The sequence below is a fragment of the Piliocolobus tephrosceles genome, chromosome 6, assembly GCF_002776525.5.
Source record: "Piliocolobus tephrosceles isolate RC106 chromosome 6, ASM277652v3, whole genome shotgun sequence".
NCBI lineage: Eukaryota > Metazoa > Chordata > Mammalia > Primates > Cercopithecidae > Piliocolobus > Piliocolobus tephrosceles.
This window is the reverse complement of record NC_045439.1, coordinates 78,055,572-78,076,879: the sequence shown is the minus strand read 5'-3', so window position 1 is coordinate 78,076,879 and position 21,308 is coordinate 78,055,572. Positions and strand designations below refer to the sequence as shown.

The following is a 21,308-nucleotide window of genomic DNA, read 5'->3' as shown; positions in this document are numbered from 1 at the left end:
GGTTGCCCCTACTGATGTGTCAATATGTTGCTTGCACACTCCAGTCCATTGTCTCTGGACCTAGTTCAGTAATAGGTCTTGCTTAAGAGTTGCAGTCCTTATGGCCCAGACTTTCAGATTTACTTGGAGACACAGAATGTGTAGCCCTCTGTGGCAAGGTTTATAGGTTCTCAAGTTCTGACCACTGGGATCCACAATTCCCTTCTGTCTAGGGCTGGTTTAAATGCTCCCTCTGTGGGCTGGTATCAGCTGAGTTTGGTTGGTTTTCTTTCTGCTCTAACAGGACAGCACTGATTAACTGCCTCACAATGTTGTGTTCTCCTTTCCCCAGCACCCAGAAATGCTCTCTGCACTACACTGCCACTACTGGGGGTTGGGGAGGGGTGGTGTTGGTGATTTCAGACTGCTTTTCCTATCTCTTCAGTGCCTCTTTCAGTGATATTAAGCTAAAAACCAGGCACTATAAGCACTTGCCTGATTTTTGTTTTTTATGAAGGTGTTTTTTTCTGTGTAGACAGTTGTTAACTTGGTGTCCTTGTGGGGGGACAATCAGTGAGGCTTCTATTCTGCCATTGTGCTCTGCCTCTGCCTGTTTTATCTTCAAGTAGAATAGCAACTTCTGCTTTTTTCCCATTTGCTAAGTAGATTTCTCTCCATCCCTTTACTTTGAGCCTATGGGTATCATTGTATGTAAGACTGGTCTCTTGAAGACAGCATGCAGTTGGGTATTCTTTATTCAACTTGCCACTCTGTCCCTTTTAATTGAGGCATTTAGCCCATTTACATTCAAGGTTATTATTGATATATGCAGATTTAATCCAGTCACTGTGTTTTTAGCTGGTTATATGCAGACTTCTTTATGTGATTGCTTTATAATTTCATTGGTTTAGTGGCCAATAAAAATCTTTCCTTTCTATATTTAGCACTCTCTTCAGGACCTCTTATAAAGCAGATTAGTTGGTAGTGAATTCCCTTAACATTTGCTTATCTGAAAAGGATCTCATTTCTCCTTCACTTATGAAGTTTAGTTTGGCTGGATATTAATTCTTGTTTGGAAATTCTTTTAAGAATGCTGAATATAGGCTGCCAATCTCTTCTGGGTTGTAGGGCTCTTGCTGGAAGGTCTGCTGGTAAATTGGTGAGGTTTCCTTTGTAGGTGATTGTCTCTTCTCTCTAGCTGCCATTAATGTTTTTCTTTCATGTCAACCTTGGAGAATCTGATGACTATGTGTCTTGGAGATGGTCTTCTTGTATAGTATTTTGTAGTTCTTCACATTTCCTGAATTTGAATGTTGGCCTCTCTAGCAAAGTTGGGTAATTTTTCATAAACAATATTCTGAAATGTTTTCCATGCTGCTTGCTTTCTCTCCCCTTTTCAGGGATGTCAATGAGTCACAGATTTGGTATCTTTACATAATCCCATATTTCTAGAAGGTTTTGTTCATTCATATTTATTGTTTTTTCTTTGTGTTTGTTTGACTGGTTGATTTTGGAGAATCAGTCTTTGAGCTGTGAAGAGCCTTTCCTCAGCTTCGTCTATTCTGCGTTAATACTTGCAACTATATTCTGAAATTCTTGAAGTGAGTTTTTCAGCTGTATCAGTGCTTCTTCTTTTTTAAAATGGCCATTTTGTCTTTTACCACCTGTATAATTTTATTGCATTCCTTAGAATCCTTGGATTGAGTTTCAATGAATTCTTTTTAATCTGTATTCTAAATTCTATATCTAGAATTAGGTTATTATTGATATACGCAGATTTGACTGGCTCACTGAGTTTGGCAAGTGACCCGGGAACCATTTCATCCTGACTGAGAACCATTGCTGGGGAACTAGCATAGTTATTTGGAGGTAAGCAGTCTATCTTTTTGAGTTCCCAGAGTTCTTGCACTTACTCCTTCTCATCTTTGTGAGCTGATGTTTCTTCAATCTTTAAAGTTGCTTTCTTTGGATTTTTTTTTCTTTTATTTGATTTTGTCAGGGGTTTAATTGTGGTATAAGGTGGGTTCAGTTTATTGATTTTGTTTCTGAAAGAAATTAGAAAGCTATACAGCTCAGCCCAGCACTCCTGGGCAGGGTGTTCCAACTCTGGAGAGCTGGTATCCTGCCCCAGCTTTGATCCCTGGCCCCTTGAGGTTAGAAACCTGCTGTGCTGGTGGGCCAAAGTGTTCTTGGGCCACAGGCCACAACACTCTGATGTGTGGTGCCAGCGAAAGCACTTCATCAGACAGGGGCCATTCTGCTGGTACTCTTGATGGTCAGGCACTGTTTGTCACTGCAAGAGCTTTAATGTAGACCCCCAGGAGGCAGCCCATTTGGTCATCCAATGACATACCGCAAGCAACCATGGACAGGCTGGACCAAAGGAAAGGCTGGTAGACGGGGGTCACTCAGGTCAGACTGGCCCATCTCCCAGGCAAGGATATCCTGCTCTGTTCAGGTCTGACAGTTCCCCTAAAATGAAAGTCTCCTAGGGCAGCATGGCAAGCCTTCAGGTATGGGCATTCCTGTTGTGCTCCATCACAGACATTCCCGCACTAATCCCTCTGGCCTCTGCACAGGCTAGAGTTCTGCCCCAACATATCTCCAACCAGCTCTCCCTGCTAGCTCAAGTGTCCATAGGGGTCACTGGTCCTTTGTTGCCAGGATTCCAGAGGTCCCTGGTGAGAGTCGGTTGTCCCTTGCCTGCTCACCTCACCTCTTCCCCAGGAGTCACTGGGGCCAAGAAGAAGTCCCCATGCATGACAGCCCCATGCAGAGTTCCCATATTCCTCTCCCTCCAGCCCAGCATGTGTGTTCTCCCTACATCCACTCTCAATGCCTTCCCTCTGATGACATGCTCAGAGTGCACCAGTCTTCCCAATATCCCAGTCCCTTGGTAGCAGATATTCCTCCTGATTGCATCTAGTCAGCCACCTTAGAAATTAGTATTTACTTTATGAAATACATATGTCTTTTTTTCTTATAACTTGCTTTTGGCCATTTTATTACTTCTTTGTACCTTTAATAGAGGGACATAAACAGGTAAGAGTTAAAAATCCAGTCAATCTGACAATGTTTTGTGAAAAAACTTAATTCAGATAGAGAATAAAACTAACAATTAAGGCTTCATAATTATTCATTTCACTTAACTTTGCTGTTGCTACCTCTTTTAGAAAGTCATGTATAAAGGAGTTTAAGATGGCAGATGGGAAGCAGCTAGTATACGCTGCTCTCATGGAGATGAAACAAACTGGTGAGTAAATACTAGTTCCTCAAGTGGATTGTCAACGAGATCCCATGAAGACTCACCAAGGAAGCAACAGGACCAACAAAGAACAAAGAGGATTGAAGCCAGGCAGCTGCCCACCCAGAACTGATGTAGAGTTGGGGGAAGCTCCCTAATGCAGGGAAAGGTGAGTGAGTGAGAGTCCTGAGGGGATCTACACTTCTGTGATAGACCTTTGCAATCCCAGACATGAGAGATATTCCTGACCCCCAGGAGCCTCCAGATTGAGACAGAGAGCCACCGAGAGTCTTTGCAGAAGAACCATCCAAGCCCACCTGGAGCCCTACAGGTCTTGAACCCCTGAGTAGTGCAGTGCCATCTGCTGTAGCCCCAACAGAGGCTACAGTCATGGTGCAAAGAAGCGGCCAGACTGCCCCACTGCTCCTCAGTAGGCAATGCTTGCCAGCATGGGGTTCCAGCAGAGTGGTCCCACCCCTACCTGAACCTGGGTGGTCATGGCTCTGAGCTTTTCCAGGAAGTACCCAGGCTACAGACTATGTGACCACCTATCCCCACTGCTCCTCACCAGGCAGGGCTTGCTGACTTGGGCTCCTAATGTGGCAGCCCCAACTTTGCCTGAATACTGTGGGTGGTCACAACTCTGCACTTCTCCAGGAAGTACCAAGACTGAAGACCGTGTGACCCCTACCCACACTGCTCCTTGCAAGGCAGGGCTTGTCAACTTGGGTTCCCAGTGCAGCAGCCCTGGATCCACCTAAACACCTGTTGTCCATCACAGGTCTGCATTTCTCTGTGACAAAACTCCAAGAGGTAACAAACAAGGCTTGGCACCTTTGCATTGTTCTGACAGTGAAGTCCAGCACTGCTTGGGTAAGAGTGAAGTACAAGTGTGCCATGTGCCCCACAGCTGCCAGTCTCCACTGCCCCAGCTGAGGGATCTTCCCCTGCTCAGTGAAAGGCCAACCTTACCCTACTTGAACATTTCATCTGCAGTCCAGAGCCATTCTGAAAACCCAACTCCCACAGGTTTGTGATATTCCTTTTGGTTCCCCCCCAACTAAGTGTTCTGCCTGCCCCTGGTTTCCATCATCTAAGCATTCTACCTGCCACCACCTAAGAGTTTGGCCAGTGATCCAGGGACCAACCCGCCACTCTTCACCACAACCAACATTTGAACTTTGGGTTCCCCTGATTCTGGCACAGCCCTTTCAGGACTCATACTCACTGTTCTGCAAGCCATCTAGGAGCCTGGGAATTATCTCCCTCTACCCTATCTACCCTGTTCCAACTCTACAGGCACTGGACCTCTTCCCCAGGGCCTGAAGTTAGGTTGACCTAACCAGCCACCACCACCAGAACAAAAACTCACTCATGTGGGCCCAAAGGTGAAGACTGCCCCCTACCCACCCACCATTTACAAGCAGCAGCAGTACTGTTGCACTGGCAAATAGGTGAGCCATAAAACTGTCTGAACAGGTTCAGAGATTAAATTATGCCCTGAAACCACTCCAACAGATAGCCACAAAACAGGTATTTATTGTGGCTCTCAACCTCATTGTAGTCCAGAGATAGACTAGAATATGAATCTAAACTAGGAGTCATGAGCCCTGGAACAGTTGTGTAATAGGAAAACAGATCAAGTTCCTGCCTATGTAGGACAAGAAGCTGGTGCAGCCATCTCAACTCCCTGCAAAGTCTTTAGTGCACTTCATAAGGAACTCCTCCCATTAACCCTCCTCAGGGCAGGTGCCTGTGCTTGCCATTTGTGTATCTGTGGGAAAGCAAGGGGCTCCATCTTGATGCAGCTGTGTCTCTCCAACCCCACAGAACAGAAAGCTTAGCTTACGGCACCAGGTACTCCAATGTCCAGTCCTTCACTTGAAACAACAGAGAGCACCTCAATAAACAAAGATCAGGTACATACCTACCTGCTTATGTTGCAACTGGCTCTCACCTGAAAGCACTATTGACCAACTTGTAGGTCAAACTGCACAGCTCAATATAAAACCAGCCCACAGAAGTGCATAAAGAAATAGAAGCAAAGCCAAAACACCGTAAGGCAATAGAGGCAAAGCCAAAAGACCCACCCACTCCTCTCCAGATGAGCAGGAACTAGCATAAGAATTCTGACATCATGGGCCAGGTGCAGTGGCTCACGCCTGTAATCCCTGCACTTTGGGAGGCTGAGGTGGGCAGATCACAAGGTCAGGAGTTTGAGACTAGACTGACCAACATGGTGAAACCCCGTCTCTACTAAAAATACAAAAATTGGCAGGGCATGGTGGCACATGCCTGTAATCCCTGATACTCAGGAGGCTGAGGCAGGAGAATCACTTGAACCTGAAAGGTGGAGGTTGCAGTGAGCTGAGATTGTGCCACTGCATTCCAGCCTGGGTGACAGAATGAGACTCCAAGACTGTCTCCAAAAAAAAAAAAAAATTCTGACACCAAAAATATCTGAATATTGCAACACCACCAGAGGATCACTCTAGTTCCTCTGCAATGGTTCCTGACCAAAAAAGAAACTCAGAAATGACAAGTAAAAATTTAAAGCATGGATTGCAAGGAAGCTCAATGAGATTCAAGAAAAGATTAAAAGTCAACACAAAGAAACTTCTAAAGCAATTCAGGGAATGAAGGAAGAGCTAAACATCATGAAAAGAAATCAATTAGAGCACTGGAAATAAAAATCTCCCTGAAGAAATTTCAAAATACTACTGAAATTTTTATCAATAGTCTAGACGAAGCAGAAGAAAAACTTTCAGAGCTTGAAGACCAGTATTTTGAACTAACCCAATCAGACAAAAATAAAGAAAAAATAATTAAAAAAAAGAATAAAGTATCAAAAAATGGGATTATGTAAAGCAACCAAATGTATGAATTACTGGTATTCCTGAAAGAGAAGGAGAACAAGTTCACAACCTGGAAAACATATTTGAAAAAATAATTCAAGAAAAATTTCCTAATTTTGCTAGAGATATAGACATTCAGTTTTAAGAAATCAAGAGAACACCCGCCAGATACCATACAAAATGAGTATCATGAAGGCATATAGTCACCAGAGTGTCTAAGGCCAATGCTAATAAAAATATCTTACAGTCACCTAGAGAAAATGGTCAGATTATGTATGAAGGGAATCCCATCAGGCTTACAGCAGACTTCTCAGCAGAAATCTTTCAAGCCAGAATAGATTGAAGGTCTATTTTCAGCACTGTCAAAGAAAATGAATTCCCACCAAGAATTTCATATCCCACTAAACTAAGCTTCATAAGTAAAGGAGGAACAGAATATTTTTCAGACAAGCAATCACTAAGGTAATTCAGTACCACTATACCAGCCTTATAAGAGATCATTAAGAGAGTTTTAAATGTAGAAACAAAAAAATGACTCCTACTAACACAAAATTAAACTTAAGTATATAACCCACATACACAATAAAGCAACTACATAATAGAAGATACAAAACAATAAGCTAAGAACTTCACAATAGAATCAAAATCTCACATATCAATACTTACTTTGAATGCATACGGTCTTAATGCCCCACTTAAAAGGGACAGAGTGGCAAGTTGACTTAAAAGACAAGACTCATCTATCTACTTTCCTTAAGAGACCCAACTCACATATAATGATACCCACAGCCTCAGGGTTGGAGAAAGATCTACCATGCAAAGGGAAAACAGAAAAAGAGCAAGAGTAGCTATTCTTATAAGATAAAACAGACATTTAACTGATAACAGTAGAAAAGGACAAAGAAGGCCCTACATAATGATAAAGGGTTCAATTCAAAAACTCTGATACCAAAATCTGGAAAAGACAAAAGGAAAAAAAAAAAAAAACAACTATAGGCCAATATCCCTGACGAACACAAAGGCAAAAATGCTCAACAAAATTCTAGCCAACAAATACAGCAGTATATCAAAATGTGAATTCACCATGATCAAATAAGCTTTATTCCTGTGATGCAACATTGGCTCAATGTACACAAAGCAACAAATGTGGTTCACCACATAAATAGAATTTTTTTTAAAAAAAATGATCATCTCAACAGATACAGAAAAAGCATTTGATAAAACTCAACATTGCTTCATGATAAAAATCCTCACAAAAGTAGGCACTGAAGGAACATACCTCAAAATAATAAGAGCCATACATGACAAACCCATAGTCAATATGATACTAAAAGGGCAAAGGCTGGGAGCATTCCCCACAAGAACTGAAAAAAAGCAAGGATGCCCACTCTCGCCATTCCTAATTAACTAATACTGGAAGTCCTAGCCAGAGCAATCAGACAAGAAAAAGAAATAAAAGGTATACAAATAGTAAAAGAAGTCAAATTATCTCTCTTCACTAATGATATAATTGCATACCTAGAACATCCTAAAGACTCTGCCAAAAGATCCCTAAGACTGATAAACAACTCCAGTAGTTTCAGAATACAAAACCAATGTACAAAACTCAGTAGCATTTCGATACACCCATAATGTTAAAGTTGAAAGCCAAATCAAGAACGCAATTGTATTTACAAAAGCCAAAAATAAAATACCCAGGAATGCAGCTAACCAGGGAGGTGAAAGACCTCTACAAGGAAAACTACAAAACACTGCTCAAAGAAATCATAGATGACACGAACAAACGGAAAAACATTCCATACTTGTGGAATGGAAGAATCAACATTGTTAAAAATGGCCATACTGCCCAAAGCAATCCACAAATTTAATGCCATTCCTATCAAACTACTAATGCTATTTTTCACAGAAGTAGAAAAATCTATTCTAAAATTCATACTGAACCACAAAAGAGCCCAAACAGCCAAAGCAATCCCAAGCAAAAAGAATAAATTCAGAGACATCACATTACCTGAGTTCTGACTATATTGTAAGGTTACAGTAACCAAAATAGCATGGTATTGGTTCAACAGCAGACACATATTCAAACAGAACAGGACAGAGAAGCCGGAAATAAAGCTGCACACTTATAAACATCTGATCTTCAACAAGTAGACAAAACAAGCAATCAGGAAAGGACTCTTTAGTCAATAAATGGTGCTGGGGTAACTGGCTAGCCATATGCTGAAGAATAAAACTGGACTCCTACCTATCACCATATACAAAGATTGACTCAAGATGGATTAAAGTCAAATATAAGATGTAATCCTAGAAGAAAACCTAGGAAGTACCTTTCTGGACATTGGCCTTGGCAGACATGACTAAGTCTGCAAAAGCAACTACAACAAAAACAGAAATTGACAAGCAGGATCTAATTAAACTTAAAAGCTTCTGCACAAAGTAGGAAACTATCAACAGCATAAACAGGCAACCTAGAGAATAGGAGAAAATATTCACAAACTAATTATCCAACAAAGGCTCAATATCCAAAATCTATAAAGGAACTTAAGCAATTCAACAAAGAAGAAATAATCCCATTAAAAAGTGGATATAGGAAACAGCCAATTCTCAAAGGAAGACATACACACAGCAAACAAACATATGAAAAAATGCTTAACATCACCAATCATTAGAGAAATGCAAATCAAAACCACAGTGACATACTACCTGACATCAGTCTGAGCATGCATTATTAAAGATTCAAAAACAATGGATGCTGGCAAGGCTGCAGAGAAAAAGGAAGGCTCATGCACCATTGGTGTAAATGTTTATTAGTTCAGCCACTGTGGAAAACAGTTTAGAGATTTCTCAAATAACTTAAAAAACAGAACTACCATTAGACCCAGGAATCCCATAACGGCATGTTTACTCAAAGGAAAATAAGTCATTCTATCAAAAAGACACATGCACTTGTATGTTCATCATGGCACTATTCACAATAGCAAAGACATGGAATCACCTAACTATCCATCAGTGGTGGACTAGATGAAGAAAATGTGGTACTTAAACAACATTGAATACCATATAGCTATAAAAGGGAACAAAATCATGTCCTTTGCAGCAACATAGTTGCAGCTCCATTAATCTAAGCTAATTAACACAGAAACAGAAAACCAAATACCACATGTTCTTTAAGTGGGAGCTAAACATTGAATACATATGGACATAAAGATGAGAACAATAGACACTGGGGACTACTAGATAGGGGAGGGAGGTGTGGGGAGTGAGGGGTGAAAAACTCACTATGCTATGCTTACTACCTGAATGACAGGATCTTTCATACAATATACCCATGTAATGAATTGCATGTGCACTCCCTGAACCTAAAAGTAATTTTTGTAAATGATGCATATAAGCCATAACAATAAAAAGTATATTTTAAAGTAACTGTAGGTTGTTTGCATGAGTTTACATAGTGCAATCAGTATTATTTCAATATTAAAACCATAATCAGAGGCCATGGGTGCAATAGTTCACACCTGTAATCCCAGCACTTTGGGAGGCTGAGGCAGGTGGATCATGAGGTCAGAGTTTGAGAACAGTGTGGCCCATATGGTGAAACCCTGTCTCTACTAAAAATACAAAAATTAGCTGGGGGTGGTAGTGGGCACCTGTAGTTCCAGCTACTCGGGAGGCTGAGGCAGAAGTTTCAGTGAGCTGAGATTGCACCACTGAACTCCAGCCTGGGTGACAGAGTGAGACTCCATCTCAAAAAAAAAAAAAAAAAAAAGAAAAAGAAAAAAAAATCAGAAATCAACAAATAAAAGGGACTACCAGTGTCCTGTTAGTTTTCAAATCCCTAAACTATTAAATTCCTCTCAGGGAGTGGCTCAACATAGAAAAACACAATATTTTTACATTAAAGACAAATTGATCCAACTACTTGCATACTCTGCATTCAGATAAGTATTTATAATCACACATTAAGGTCATCACTTTGTAAAATTTTAGAATTAGAAGGTCTCTTACCAGTCATTGTGACAGACTGAATATTGGTGCAAAATATATACATGTTCTAATCCCTGGAACCTGTAAATGTTACCTTGTAATGCAAAAGCATATTGCAAATGTGGTAAAGATCTTCAGTGGGGGTTAAGATTAAAGATCTTAACTTAATCCCCACTTAAAAAAATGAGATTATCCCATGGGCTCTAAATGTAATCACAAATGTCCTTGTAAGAGAGCAGCTGAGGGAAATTTGACTATAGAAGATGAGAACGCAATTCAAAAACAGAAGCAGAGATTGGAGTGATACAACCATAAGCTAAGGAATACTGGCAACCACCAGAAGACAGAAGAGGCAAGGAATAGATTCTCCTCTGGGCCCTCTTTAAGACATTGGTCCTGCTGATGCCTTGATTTTAGCCCTGTAAGACTCATTTGGGGCTTCTGGCCTCCATAGCCAAGAAAATTAATTTCTATTGCTTGAAGCCACTAAATATATACTTTTTACAACATTAGTAGGAGACTAATACAGTCACTTAATCTATTAGTGCTCAAATTTGCTGGTAAGTGACAGTATTCTTTTAAGATCTCCATCATTTTTCTCGGGAAGTGAAGGGAGAAAGGAAAAACTCTATAATATGTTGACATATTTAATTTTATTAAATGAGTCATGAGCTTTTTTTCTACCAGAAATGATCACATATTCTATTTGTGATACATAAATTATACCAATGGTTAAAATTAAAATGCTGAATAAGGTGAATAAAGGGAACTTCTAAACACTTTCTATGAATATCCTGCCTTCAGGAAATGGAGATTAAGTGTCAAGCTATTTGGAAAATTTCTGAGACAATATCATTGTGTGACAATGGAAGAAAGGAAAGTAAAAGCCATACAAAATATATTTAGGTTCAGATTAATTTGTGCTAAATAGTGGACCAGAAGATAGTTTTTGTTTTCTTTCTTAAATATTAATACATTTATCTTCCTTAGGAAATATAAATCAGATGCATTGATAGTAGCAAAACCCTCACTTATTTGAATTAGTTAAAAATAATTGAAATTATGGTCCATAAGAGATGAGATCCTGAAGGGAGGTGGCTCTCACATATAAATGCATGGACAGGGAGTTTTAAAGGAAGACAGTGCAAGTCAAGGAGTCTAATCATTAAGTACATCTTTTCTGTTCTCAAATGAGGCTTCGTGACTTAATCAAACAACTTCTAATTTCTTCTTAGAAAAAGTTACTGAAAATCAGAACCCAGAAAAAGTCAAATCATGGTTTGAGAGAGGTTGTAAGTTAGATCTATCAAAAGACACATCCATCACAAGCAAGAATATTTGGATCATAAAAGCAGAAACAGAAACTAAAGAATGGGGGATACACAATGTTACCACCATTTTATTCTTTTTTTTTTTTATTTTTTTATTTTTTATTTTTTTTTTATTTTTTTTTTTTCAGATATTCTGTATCTTTTTTTTTTTCTTTTTTATTATAATTTAAGTTCTAGGGTACATGTGCATAACGTACAGGTTACATATGTATACATGTGCCATGTTGGTGTGCTGCACCCATCAACTCGTCAGCACCCATCAATTCATCATTTATATCAGGTATAACTCCCCAATGTAATCCCTCCCCCCTCCCCCCTCCCCATGATAGGCCCCAGTGTGTGATGTTCCCCTTCCCGAGTCCAAGTGAGCTCATTGTTCAGTTCCCACCTATGAGTGAGAACATGCGGTGTTTGGTTTTCTCTTCTTGTGATAATTTGCTAAGAATGATGGTTTCCAGCTGCATCCATGTCTCTACAAAGGACGCAAACTCATCCTTTTTTATGGCTGCATAGTATTCCATGGTGTATATGTGCCACATTTTCTTAATCCAGTCTGTCACTGATGGACATTTGGGTTGATTCCAAGTCTTTGCTATTGTGAATAGTGCCGCAATAAACATACGTGTGCATGTGTCTTTGTAGTAGCATAATTTATAATCCTTTGGGTATATACCCAGTAGTGGGATGGCTGGGTCATATGGTACATCTAGTTCTAGATCCTTGAGGAATCGCCATACTGTTTTCCATAATGGTTGAACTAGTTTACAATCCCACCAACAGTGTAAAAGTGTTTATTCTTTGTCCATATTTAAAAGCCCCTTACACTTTTCTAAAAGACCCTGTACTAAAGCATGCTTGATTTAATAAAATCATGTAGGTGGACTAGGCACTCTCAGTAAATAGTTAAAATATAAAAACCATAGAAGAATAGACTAACTGAAAGAATATGGGTAGCAGAAACGGGTGTTTTTGTGATGTTTAGACAATTTAATTGCAACATGCCTAATCATTAACTTTTTGCTGCAAATAAGTAAAAACCTGTCAGAACATCACTGTTTGATAACAATTTAAGAATCACTGTCTTAAAAGAATCAAGATCTAATCAACCTCTTCATTTGATACACAACCCAGCTGTCAACCTGAGAGACTGAGTTCCTTGCTGAAATCACCCAGGTAATCAGTAGCAAATTCTGGACATGAAGCCAAGTCTCCTTATTTCCAGTCTACTAATGGTAGTTTCTTTCTATCATACTTTACAAATGTGTTTGTGAGTAAGATAGGTCAAGATTAAATATAAATATTTGGCAAATTTGTGAATTTAGGCTTGTTTATATTTTCATCATGAAAGACACTTACCTTTTTATTTTGGGTGGCTTTCTCATGAAAACATTTACAAACTCCAAAGTATTTACTATGATTTCTGATTTATAAACTGCTAATGTAACAACGTATCTGAACATGGCTTGTGTTTTGAAATGCTAAGTAGTAAACTTAAAAATACTCAGTGAGATTCCTACCATGTTCATTTCACACTACCCAGGGACATTACTTATTTGAGTCAATCCTATCCATCAGTTAGTACAATAACAGAAAAGCTCGGCAAGCATTTGATTCATAATTTTATGCACTGTACTTTACTGTAACAGGTGCTTAGTCCTTGGGCATAAAATAAACTTGCAAAGTCCTCCTAAATGGATCAAGATTCATTATAAAGTAAAAGTCATAAATAATTTTGTAGGTAAACAGAAAAAAGACAGGAACATATACAGAATGAGTCAATAGTTTTAAAATTATTAATATGCAAACAAAGTACCTGTAGTCACTAAGGAGATTAAATAAGACCTTGATGCCAGGGAATACAATATTTTGAGGGGTTAATAAGAACATAACTTTTAAAATATTACTAATACTCTACACCAGACAACTTTGCTTTCAAAAGTAACAAAATATATTCTCATACAGTTTTAAACAAAATAACTATTTTTTCTATTTCATTCACTTTGAAAATAATTAGCATAACTGTTAATTTCAATGTTTACCTGAAAGAATGCATCCTTTCGACTTAGAGGTATGCTCATGAAAAGTGTCACATAACTTTCTGAAATTCTATCGAACAAGCAATCTTGGTTTTCTCTGTCAGGCTTAAAAAAATGTGTGAAATTAAAGTCAATATTACAATTTAAAACTGGAATTTGTTTACATGATGACAGCAATTTTATCTATTTTTATGAGCAGATCAATTGGTATAGGAGAATCAGCATGGGTTTTGGCATAATGCAGACCCAAATTTTAACACTGGCTGTTTTGCATTAGCTGCATAACCCTGGGCAAGTTAATTAAGTCCCAGGTTTCTCATCTGTCAAATGCAGGTAATATATACTTATCTTAAAAGAGTGTAGTAAGATTAAATAAGAACAGGGATCATATTTTTGCAACTTTGTATTTCAAGGCCTTAGCACAGTACCTGACAACAAAAAGCATGCAAACATTTGATGAGTTAATTATCCTTGCATTCCAGGAATAAATCCCATTGGTTATGGTGTATAATCCTTTTAATGTGCTGTTGCTTTTGATTTGCTAGTATTTTGTTGAGGATTTTTGGGTCAAAATTCATCATAAAACATATTGGTAGTTTCTGTTCTTTTTATTGTAGTGTCTTTTTTGGGCTTTAGTATCAGAGTAACACCTTTTAACTCACAGGTTGAGTTAGAAAGTGTTTCCTCTTCAACTTTTTGAAAGAGTTTCAGAAGGACTGGTGTTTATTCTTTAAATGTTGGTCGAATTCCCCAGTGATGCCATCTGGTACAGGGCTTTTCTTTGATGGGAGGTTTTTGATTACTGATTCAATCTCCTTAGTAGTTATAATCTGTTTAGATTGTCTATTTCTTTGTGATTCCATCTTGTTAAATTGTATGTTTCTAAGAATTTGTCCACTTCAACTACATTATTCCAATTTGTTGGCATATATTCGTTCACAGCACTTATAATCCTTTTTAACTCCATTAAACTGAAAATATTGTCCCCACTTTCATTTATAATTTTAGTAATTGGTCTTCCCTATTTTTAATAGTCATTCCAGCTAAAGGTTTGTCCATTTTGTTCTTCTCAGAGACAGAACTCCTAGTTTTGTTAATTTTTTTTCTGTTTTTCTATTCTTTACTTCATTTATCTCTGCTGCAATATTTATTATTTCCTTCCTTCTGTTAACTTAGGATTTAATTTGTTCTGTTTCCGGTTACTTAATATGTGAGATGGTGTGGTTGATTTCAGATCTTTCTTCTTTGATTTTTAGTGTTTTATTATTTTTAATTTATAAATCATAATTGTATGTATAGGGTACAATGTATCATTTTGATATATGAATACAATGTGAAATGATTAAATCAAGCTACTTAACATATCCATTATGTCAGTTACTTATAATTTGTTGAGGTGAGACATTTAAAATTTACTTTCTTAGCAATTTTGAAGTATATAATATAGTACTATTAACTGTAGTGACCACATTGTGCAATGGGTCTCAAAGTCATTCCTCCTGTCTCACTGAAACTCTTTACCCTTTGAACATGTGCCCATTCCCAGCCTTCAGCTCAGCCTCTGTTACTGCTCTGCTCTCTACTTCTGTGAGTTCAACTTTTTCAGATTCCACATATAAGTGAGATCATGTGATGTCTGTCTTTATAAGCCTGGCTTATTCCACTTGGCAATATGTCCTCCAGGTTCATTCAGGCTGTCACAAATGTTAGGATTTCCTTTTTTAAGGCCCAAGAATATTCTATTGTGCATTTACACCACATTATCCATTCATTCGTTGACAGACAATTAGGCTGATTTCCATGATGGACACTTAGGTTGATCTCCTGTCTTAGCTATTGTGCTGCAATGAATGTGGACAGAGAGGTATCTATTTGACATACTGATTTCAATTCCTTTGGATGTATACCCAGATGTGGGATTACTGGAGCGTGTGGTAGTTCCATTTTTAGTTTTTGAGAAATCCATACTGTTTTCCATATTAGCTGTAGTAATTCACATTTCCAAGTGTATACAAGTGTTTCTTTTTCTCCATATCCTCACCAAAACTTGTTATCTTGCATCTTTTTGATAATAGCCATGTGAGATAACATCTCATACATCAAACAGATGTGTGAGATGACATCCCATTGTGGTTTTGGTTTGTATTTCCCTAATGAATAGTGATGTTGAGCATTTTTTCACATACTGTTCACATAGTTATTTTTATGTCTTCCTTTGAGAAGCATTTGATTAGAGCCTTTGCCCATTTTAAAAATTTTATCAAATTATTTTATCAAATTTGAAACATATTATTTACTGTGGTTACCATGCAGTATAACAGATCATTAAAACTTATTTCTCTGGTGTAAATGAAACTTTGTACCATTTGATAATTGCACCTTTCCCCATTTCTCCCACCCTTGGCCTCTGGTAACTACCTTTCTGCTCTCTGTTTCTATGAAATTGACTTTTTTAGATTCCACATGTGAGATCATACAGTATTTGTCTTTCTGTACCTGGCTTATTTCAGTTAGCAAAATATCCTCCAGTTTCATCTATGTTGTTGTAAATTACAGAATATCCTTGTTTTTAAAGGTCATATAGTAATCCATATAAACTATAAACCATAAAAACTATATATATAGTATATATATTTGTGAAATATATTTGTGATGGATTACTATATTATATATTTTAATACATATATAATATTATATATTATATATTTTAATACATGTATATTATATATACCAAATATATATAGTATATATATATATATTTATATACCAAATCTTCTTTATCCATTCATCCATTGATGGACATTCAGGTTGCTTTCATGTCTTGGCTATTGTGATTAATGCTAAAATGAACATGAAAGTGCAAATCTTTTCAACACAGGAATTTTAACTCCTTTGGATATAAACAGAAATGAGATTGCTGGATCTTACGGTGATTCTATTTTCAGTTTTTTTGTGGAAACTGCATACTATTTTCTAAAATGACTGTACTAATTTACTAATTTACTTTGTTCCTTTTAAAATCAGGTTGCTTTCCTGCTATTAAGTTGTTTAAATTGCTTATATATTTCAGACATTAACCCCTTATCAGATGTATGGTTTTCAAATGTTTTCTCCCATTCTACAGGTTCTCTCTTCAATCTATTGACTGTTTGCTTTGCTGTGCTGAAGCTTTTTAGTTTTATGCAATTCCATTTGTCTATTTTTTGCTTTTGTTGCCTGTACGTTTGGCTTCATATTCAAAAAATCATTGTACAAACCAATGTCATGGAGCTTTTCCTGTTTTCTTCTAGTAGTTTTACAGTTTCAGATCTTATATTTAAGTCTTTAATTCATGCTGACTTGATTTTTGTAAATGATGTGAAATAGGGGCTCAATTTCCTTCTTCTGCATGTGGATACTCAGTTATCCCAACAACAGTTGCTGAAGACGCCATTCTCCGTCATGTGTTCTTGGCACCTTTGTTGAAAACCAATTAATTGTAAATGTGTAGATTTATTTGGGGGCTCTCTGTTCTATTGGTATATGTGTCTGTTTTTATGCCAATTCTCTGTTTTTTTTTTTTACTACAATACTACAGCATTATAGTATATTTTTGAAGGTAGGTAGTCTGATACTTCAAGCTTTGTTCTTTTTGCTCAAGATTGCTCAGACTATTCAGGATTTTCTGTAGTTCCATAAAAATTTTAGAACTGTTTTTTTTTTTTTCTGTGAAAACACCACTGGAATTTTGTTAGTGATTGCATTGATTCTGTAGGTTGCTTTGGGTAGTAAAGACATTTTAATTAAACTAATTCTTTCCATCTATAAACACAGGATATCTTTCCATTTATTTGTGTCATCTTCAATTTCTTTCATCAGTTTTTATATTTCTAGTATACAGATTTCTCACCTCCCTGGTTAAGTTTAAATCTAACTATTTTACTTTTTGTTATTACTATTGTAAACAGAATTGTTTTCTTGATTTCTTTTTTGTATAATTCATTGTAACTGTACAGAAATACTACTAATTTTTGAATGCTGATTTTGTATCCTGCAACTTAATTCATATAATATTTCAAACAGTTTTTTGGAGGAATTTTTAGGATTTTCTGTATATAAGATGTTGTTACCAACAGATATTTCACTTCTTCCTTTTCTATTAGGATACTTTTATTTCTTTCTCTGGCCTAATTGCTATGGGTTTCTTATTTTTTAATGTAAGAATTTACGGCTATAAATTTCCCTCTTTGCATTGCTTGTGCTACATCTCTTAAGTTTTGGTATGTTGTGTTTTTGTTTTCATTTGTCTCAAGATATTTTCTGACTTCATTTTGATTTCTTCTTTGACCCACTGGTTGTTCAGGAACAATGGGAACTCAATATATTAACGGGAGTATAAAATTGTATATTCACCTGGAAAAACAATGTGACATTTTCTCATTAAGCTGATCATTTTCATACCAAACAACCCCACAATTCCTTTCCTTGTTTATATGTCTTATACCTTCTGTTTGAGAGCTGGGCATCTTTCATAGGCCTGTAGAAACTGAGGTACATAATATTTATGCTTGGGAATAGGCATTCCTCTTCTTTTGCTAAGCCTTTAGGAGCTTGACTCAATTAAGTTAAGTAATGAGCTGTATTTGGGTTTTGTTTCTTCTATGGTCACTCTCAGTGAAACAGAGGCTTCAGTTTGCTCTTGTGCTACCTCATTTTTAGAATTCTGGAATAACCAACTTTTGGCCTAATTGAGTTTCTTTGTTTTCTCTTTTTAATGTTATTAATCTTCTCTCTGGTTTTTATTATTTTATTTTCTTCTGCTTTCCATACGTTTGTTTTTTTTTTTCTTTTTCCACTTTCTTAAGGTAGAAGCTGAACTTCCTTTTTTTGGAGAACTTCCTCTTTTTTCTAATGTAGGCATTTTAATTCTATGATTTTCTCTCTAAATACTGCTTTAGTTATATCTCACACATTTTAATCTGTGTCTTCATTTTCATTTAGTTCAAAAGAATTTCTGATTTCCTTATTGACTCCTGATTTGATCCATGGTTACCAAGAATTGTGTTCATTTCCAAATATTTGGGGATTTTTTAGATATCTGTTATTATTTTATAATATAATTCCATGTTGATCTGAAAATACTGTGTTTGACTTGAATTCTTATAAACTTATTAGGATATTTTACTAGCTCAGAATATAATTAATCTTAAATTAAATGTTTAATGTGGACTTAAAAAAAAAGTGTATTCTGCTGTTATTGGGAGGTGCTATGATTTGAATGTGTCCCCCAAAGTTCATGTATTGAAAACTTGATCCCCAATGCAGTGGTGTTGGGAGATGAGGCCTAATGGGAGGTGTTTGGGTCTTGGGGACATTACCCTCATGAACAGATTATGCCATTATCACAGAAGTGGGTTTGTTATCATAGGAGGGGCCCTCTTGCTTGTTCCCTCTCTCATCTTCTACCTGCTGCCAAGGGATGATGCAGCAAAAAGGCCCTCACCACATGCTGGCCCCTCTATCTTGGACTTCCTAGCCTACTGTGAGTCAGTTCATTCTGTTCACTATAAATCACCATTCTGTTATATTCTGTTATTGTAGCACAAAACCAACGAATACAGGAGAGATGTTTAATAAATGTCAATTACGTCAAGTTGCTTGAGAGTGTTGTTTAAGCCTTCTATATCATTCTGTGTCCTTACTAATTTTCTGTATATTCTACCAACTATTCAAAGAAGGGACTGAAGTCTCTATACATATTGATTTGTGTATTTCTTTTTAAAGTATTACAAGTTTTTATTAAATGTGTTTTGAAGCATTTTTATTAAGTGCATAAATATTTGGAATTGTTAAGTCAGGTTGATGAGTTGACCACTTCAGCATTATAAAATTACTTTCTTTATCCCTGGTAACATTCTTTGCTTTGAAATCTAATTTATATGATGGGTTTAAAAAAAAATTGACTTTGTAAGTTAAATGTCTTTATTTTGTTGTTGTTTGGAGGGGAATGATGCACTTTCCAGGTACTTGTCTTTTTTGTAGTCAAGGTCCCAAGAGCTATTTTTTAGAACATTAAGGGTATTATAATATTATTACTGAAATTCTTCTAGTAAAACACAGTTTCATGTGCTGCTTATTTCTTCTCTTATTGATTCCCAGATACCACATCTGATATGGTTTGGCTCTGTCTCCCCAACCAAATCTCATCTTGAATTATAATCCCCACATGTTGAGGGAGGGACCTGATGGGAGGTGACTGGATCATGGGAATGGTTTCCCCCATGATGTCCTCGTAATAGTCAGTGAGTTCTCACGAGATCTGTGGTTTAAAAAGTGTGGCACTTTCCCTTCCCTTTCTCTCTTTCCTGCCTCCCTGTGAAGAAGGTGCCTGCTTCCCTTTTGCCTTCCACCATGATTGTAAGTTTCATGAGGCCTCCACAGCCATGTGGAAATGTGAGTCAATTAAATCTCTTCCCTTCATAAATTGCCCAGTCTTAGGTGGTTCTTTATAAGAGTGTGAAAACAGACTAATACACCTTCTTTATCTGTTCAATCCTAATCAGAATTCTCACCTTTCTAATTCTGGATCTTCTGATTAAAAATCTGACTCTAATTATATGTGATATATATTATGATATATATAATATATGAAGTCTAATTTCAAAGATCCAGAATCTTTTGAAATCTATATTAAAGTTTTAACTCCTCTGAAAGAACTCTAGACTTCAAATAGGATTTCTAACGTGTGGAATGCTCAAAAACTCATCTCTGTAGTTGCATCCAGAAAAGCATTTTTGTACTAGATTTATCTCTACTGAAAAATTAATTGAGCCAAAAATCAACTTAAAAAGAAATTTTTAAAAATCACTATACCTTGAATTTATGGAGGAACCACCACCAAAAGGAGTCATGCAAAAGAGCAATGGAGGCTTCTGAGAGAAAATGAGTCTTCCAGATTTTAAAAACTCTTTCCTATGGAAAAAAACAAAAGAGAGATGCATGGAGATTAAAATATATTACAAAACATGTTAATGTAAATAGGCTTTATAAAGAATATGCTTTCAATGCTTACAGATCAGCACTGTCCAACAGAAATTTTACATGAGCCATATACATAATGTTAAATTTTCTTGTAGCCACATTAAAAAAGTAAAGAGTGAAATTAATTTTAGTGACATTTTATTTAACCAAATATATTTAAAATATTTCAACACATAATTTTTATAAAAATTATTAAAATATTTTGCATTCCATTTTTAGTACTAGGCATTTGAAATATGGTATATATTTTTGATAGCATACCTTAACTTGAACACTACATTTTCATCAGAAGTACTAGATTAATATTTAGACTTCATAGAATACATGTTTGTAATTTTGTTCCAAGCATAATTAAAAGCATTTTAATAACTAAATGAAATTTAGTTTTTAGATTTATATATAAAGTAGTTAAAAGAAATACAATAAAAAATTCAGCTCCTCAGTCATACTAGCCACATTTCACATGCTCAATAACCATATTTGGCTAGTAGATATCAAAAGGACAACCAAGAACAGCAAACATGTAAGATTCATGCCATTATTTCCACCTTTTCCAGTGAGGACAAATATAAACAATCAGGGACTTCTATTCCAATAAGCCCCTATCCTAAGCCTGTCTAGTGTTCTTTCTAAGCAAGCAATTAATCAAAATTGGATTAAATGGCAATGTATCCATTTAATCATGGATAATTTAGTCACGGAGGGCAAAATGAGCAGTTTTACCAGGTAACCATCTTATCCTCATTTTAGCCCTGGTATTCACTGGTTATTGATCTAATGACCTCCCAACACCTGCAGTTTTTCATCGTTTGGTTACCCTATAGGGATACTACCCAAAAATTCCCACAGACACTTGGAG

General features: G+C 36.6%; 1 protein-coding gene across 1 annotated transcript in view; it reads right to left on the bottom strand.

The window, feature by feature from the left end:
- The window catches only part of FAM227B (family with sequence similarity 227 member B), a 295,156-nt gene that overhangs the window by 224,488 nt on the left and 49,360 nt on the right, over positions 1–21,308 (bottom strand). Inside the window, exons 10-11 of the mRNA XM_023227241.1 lie at positions 20,282–20,380; positions 13,433–13,534 (exon numbers count right to left, since the gene is read on the bottom strand). Coding sequence (XP_023083009.1) covers positions 13,433–13,534; positions 20,282–20,380 — 201 coding nt within the window. The remainder of the gene's footprint in view (positions 1–13,432; positions 13,535–20,281; positions 20,381–21,308) is intronic.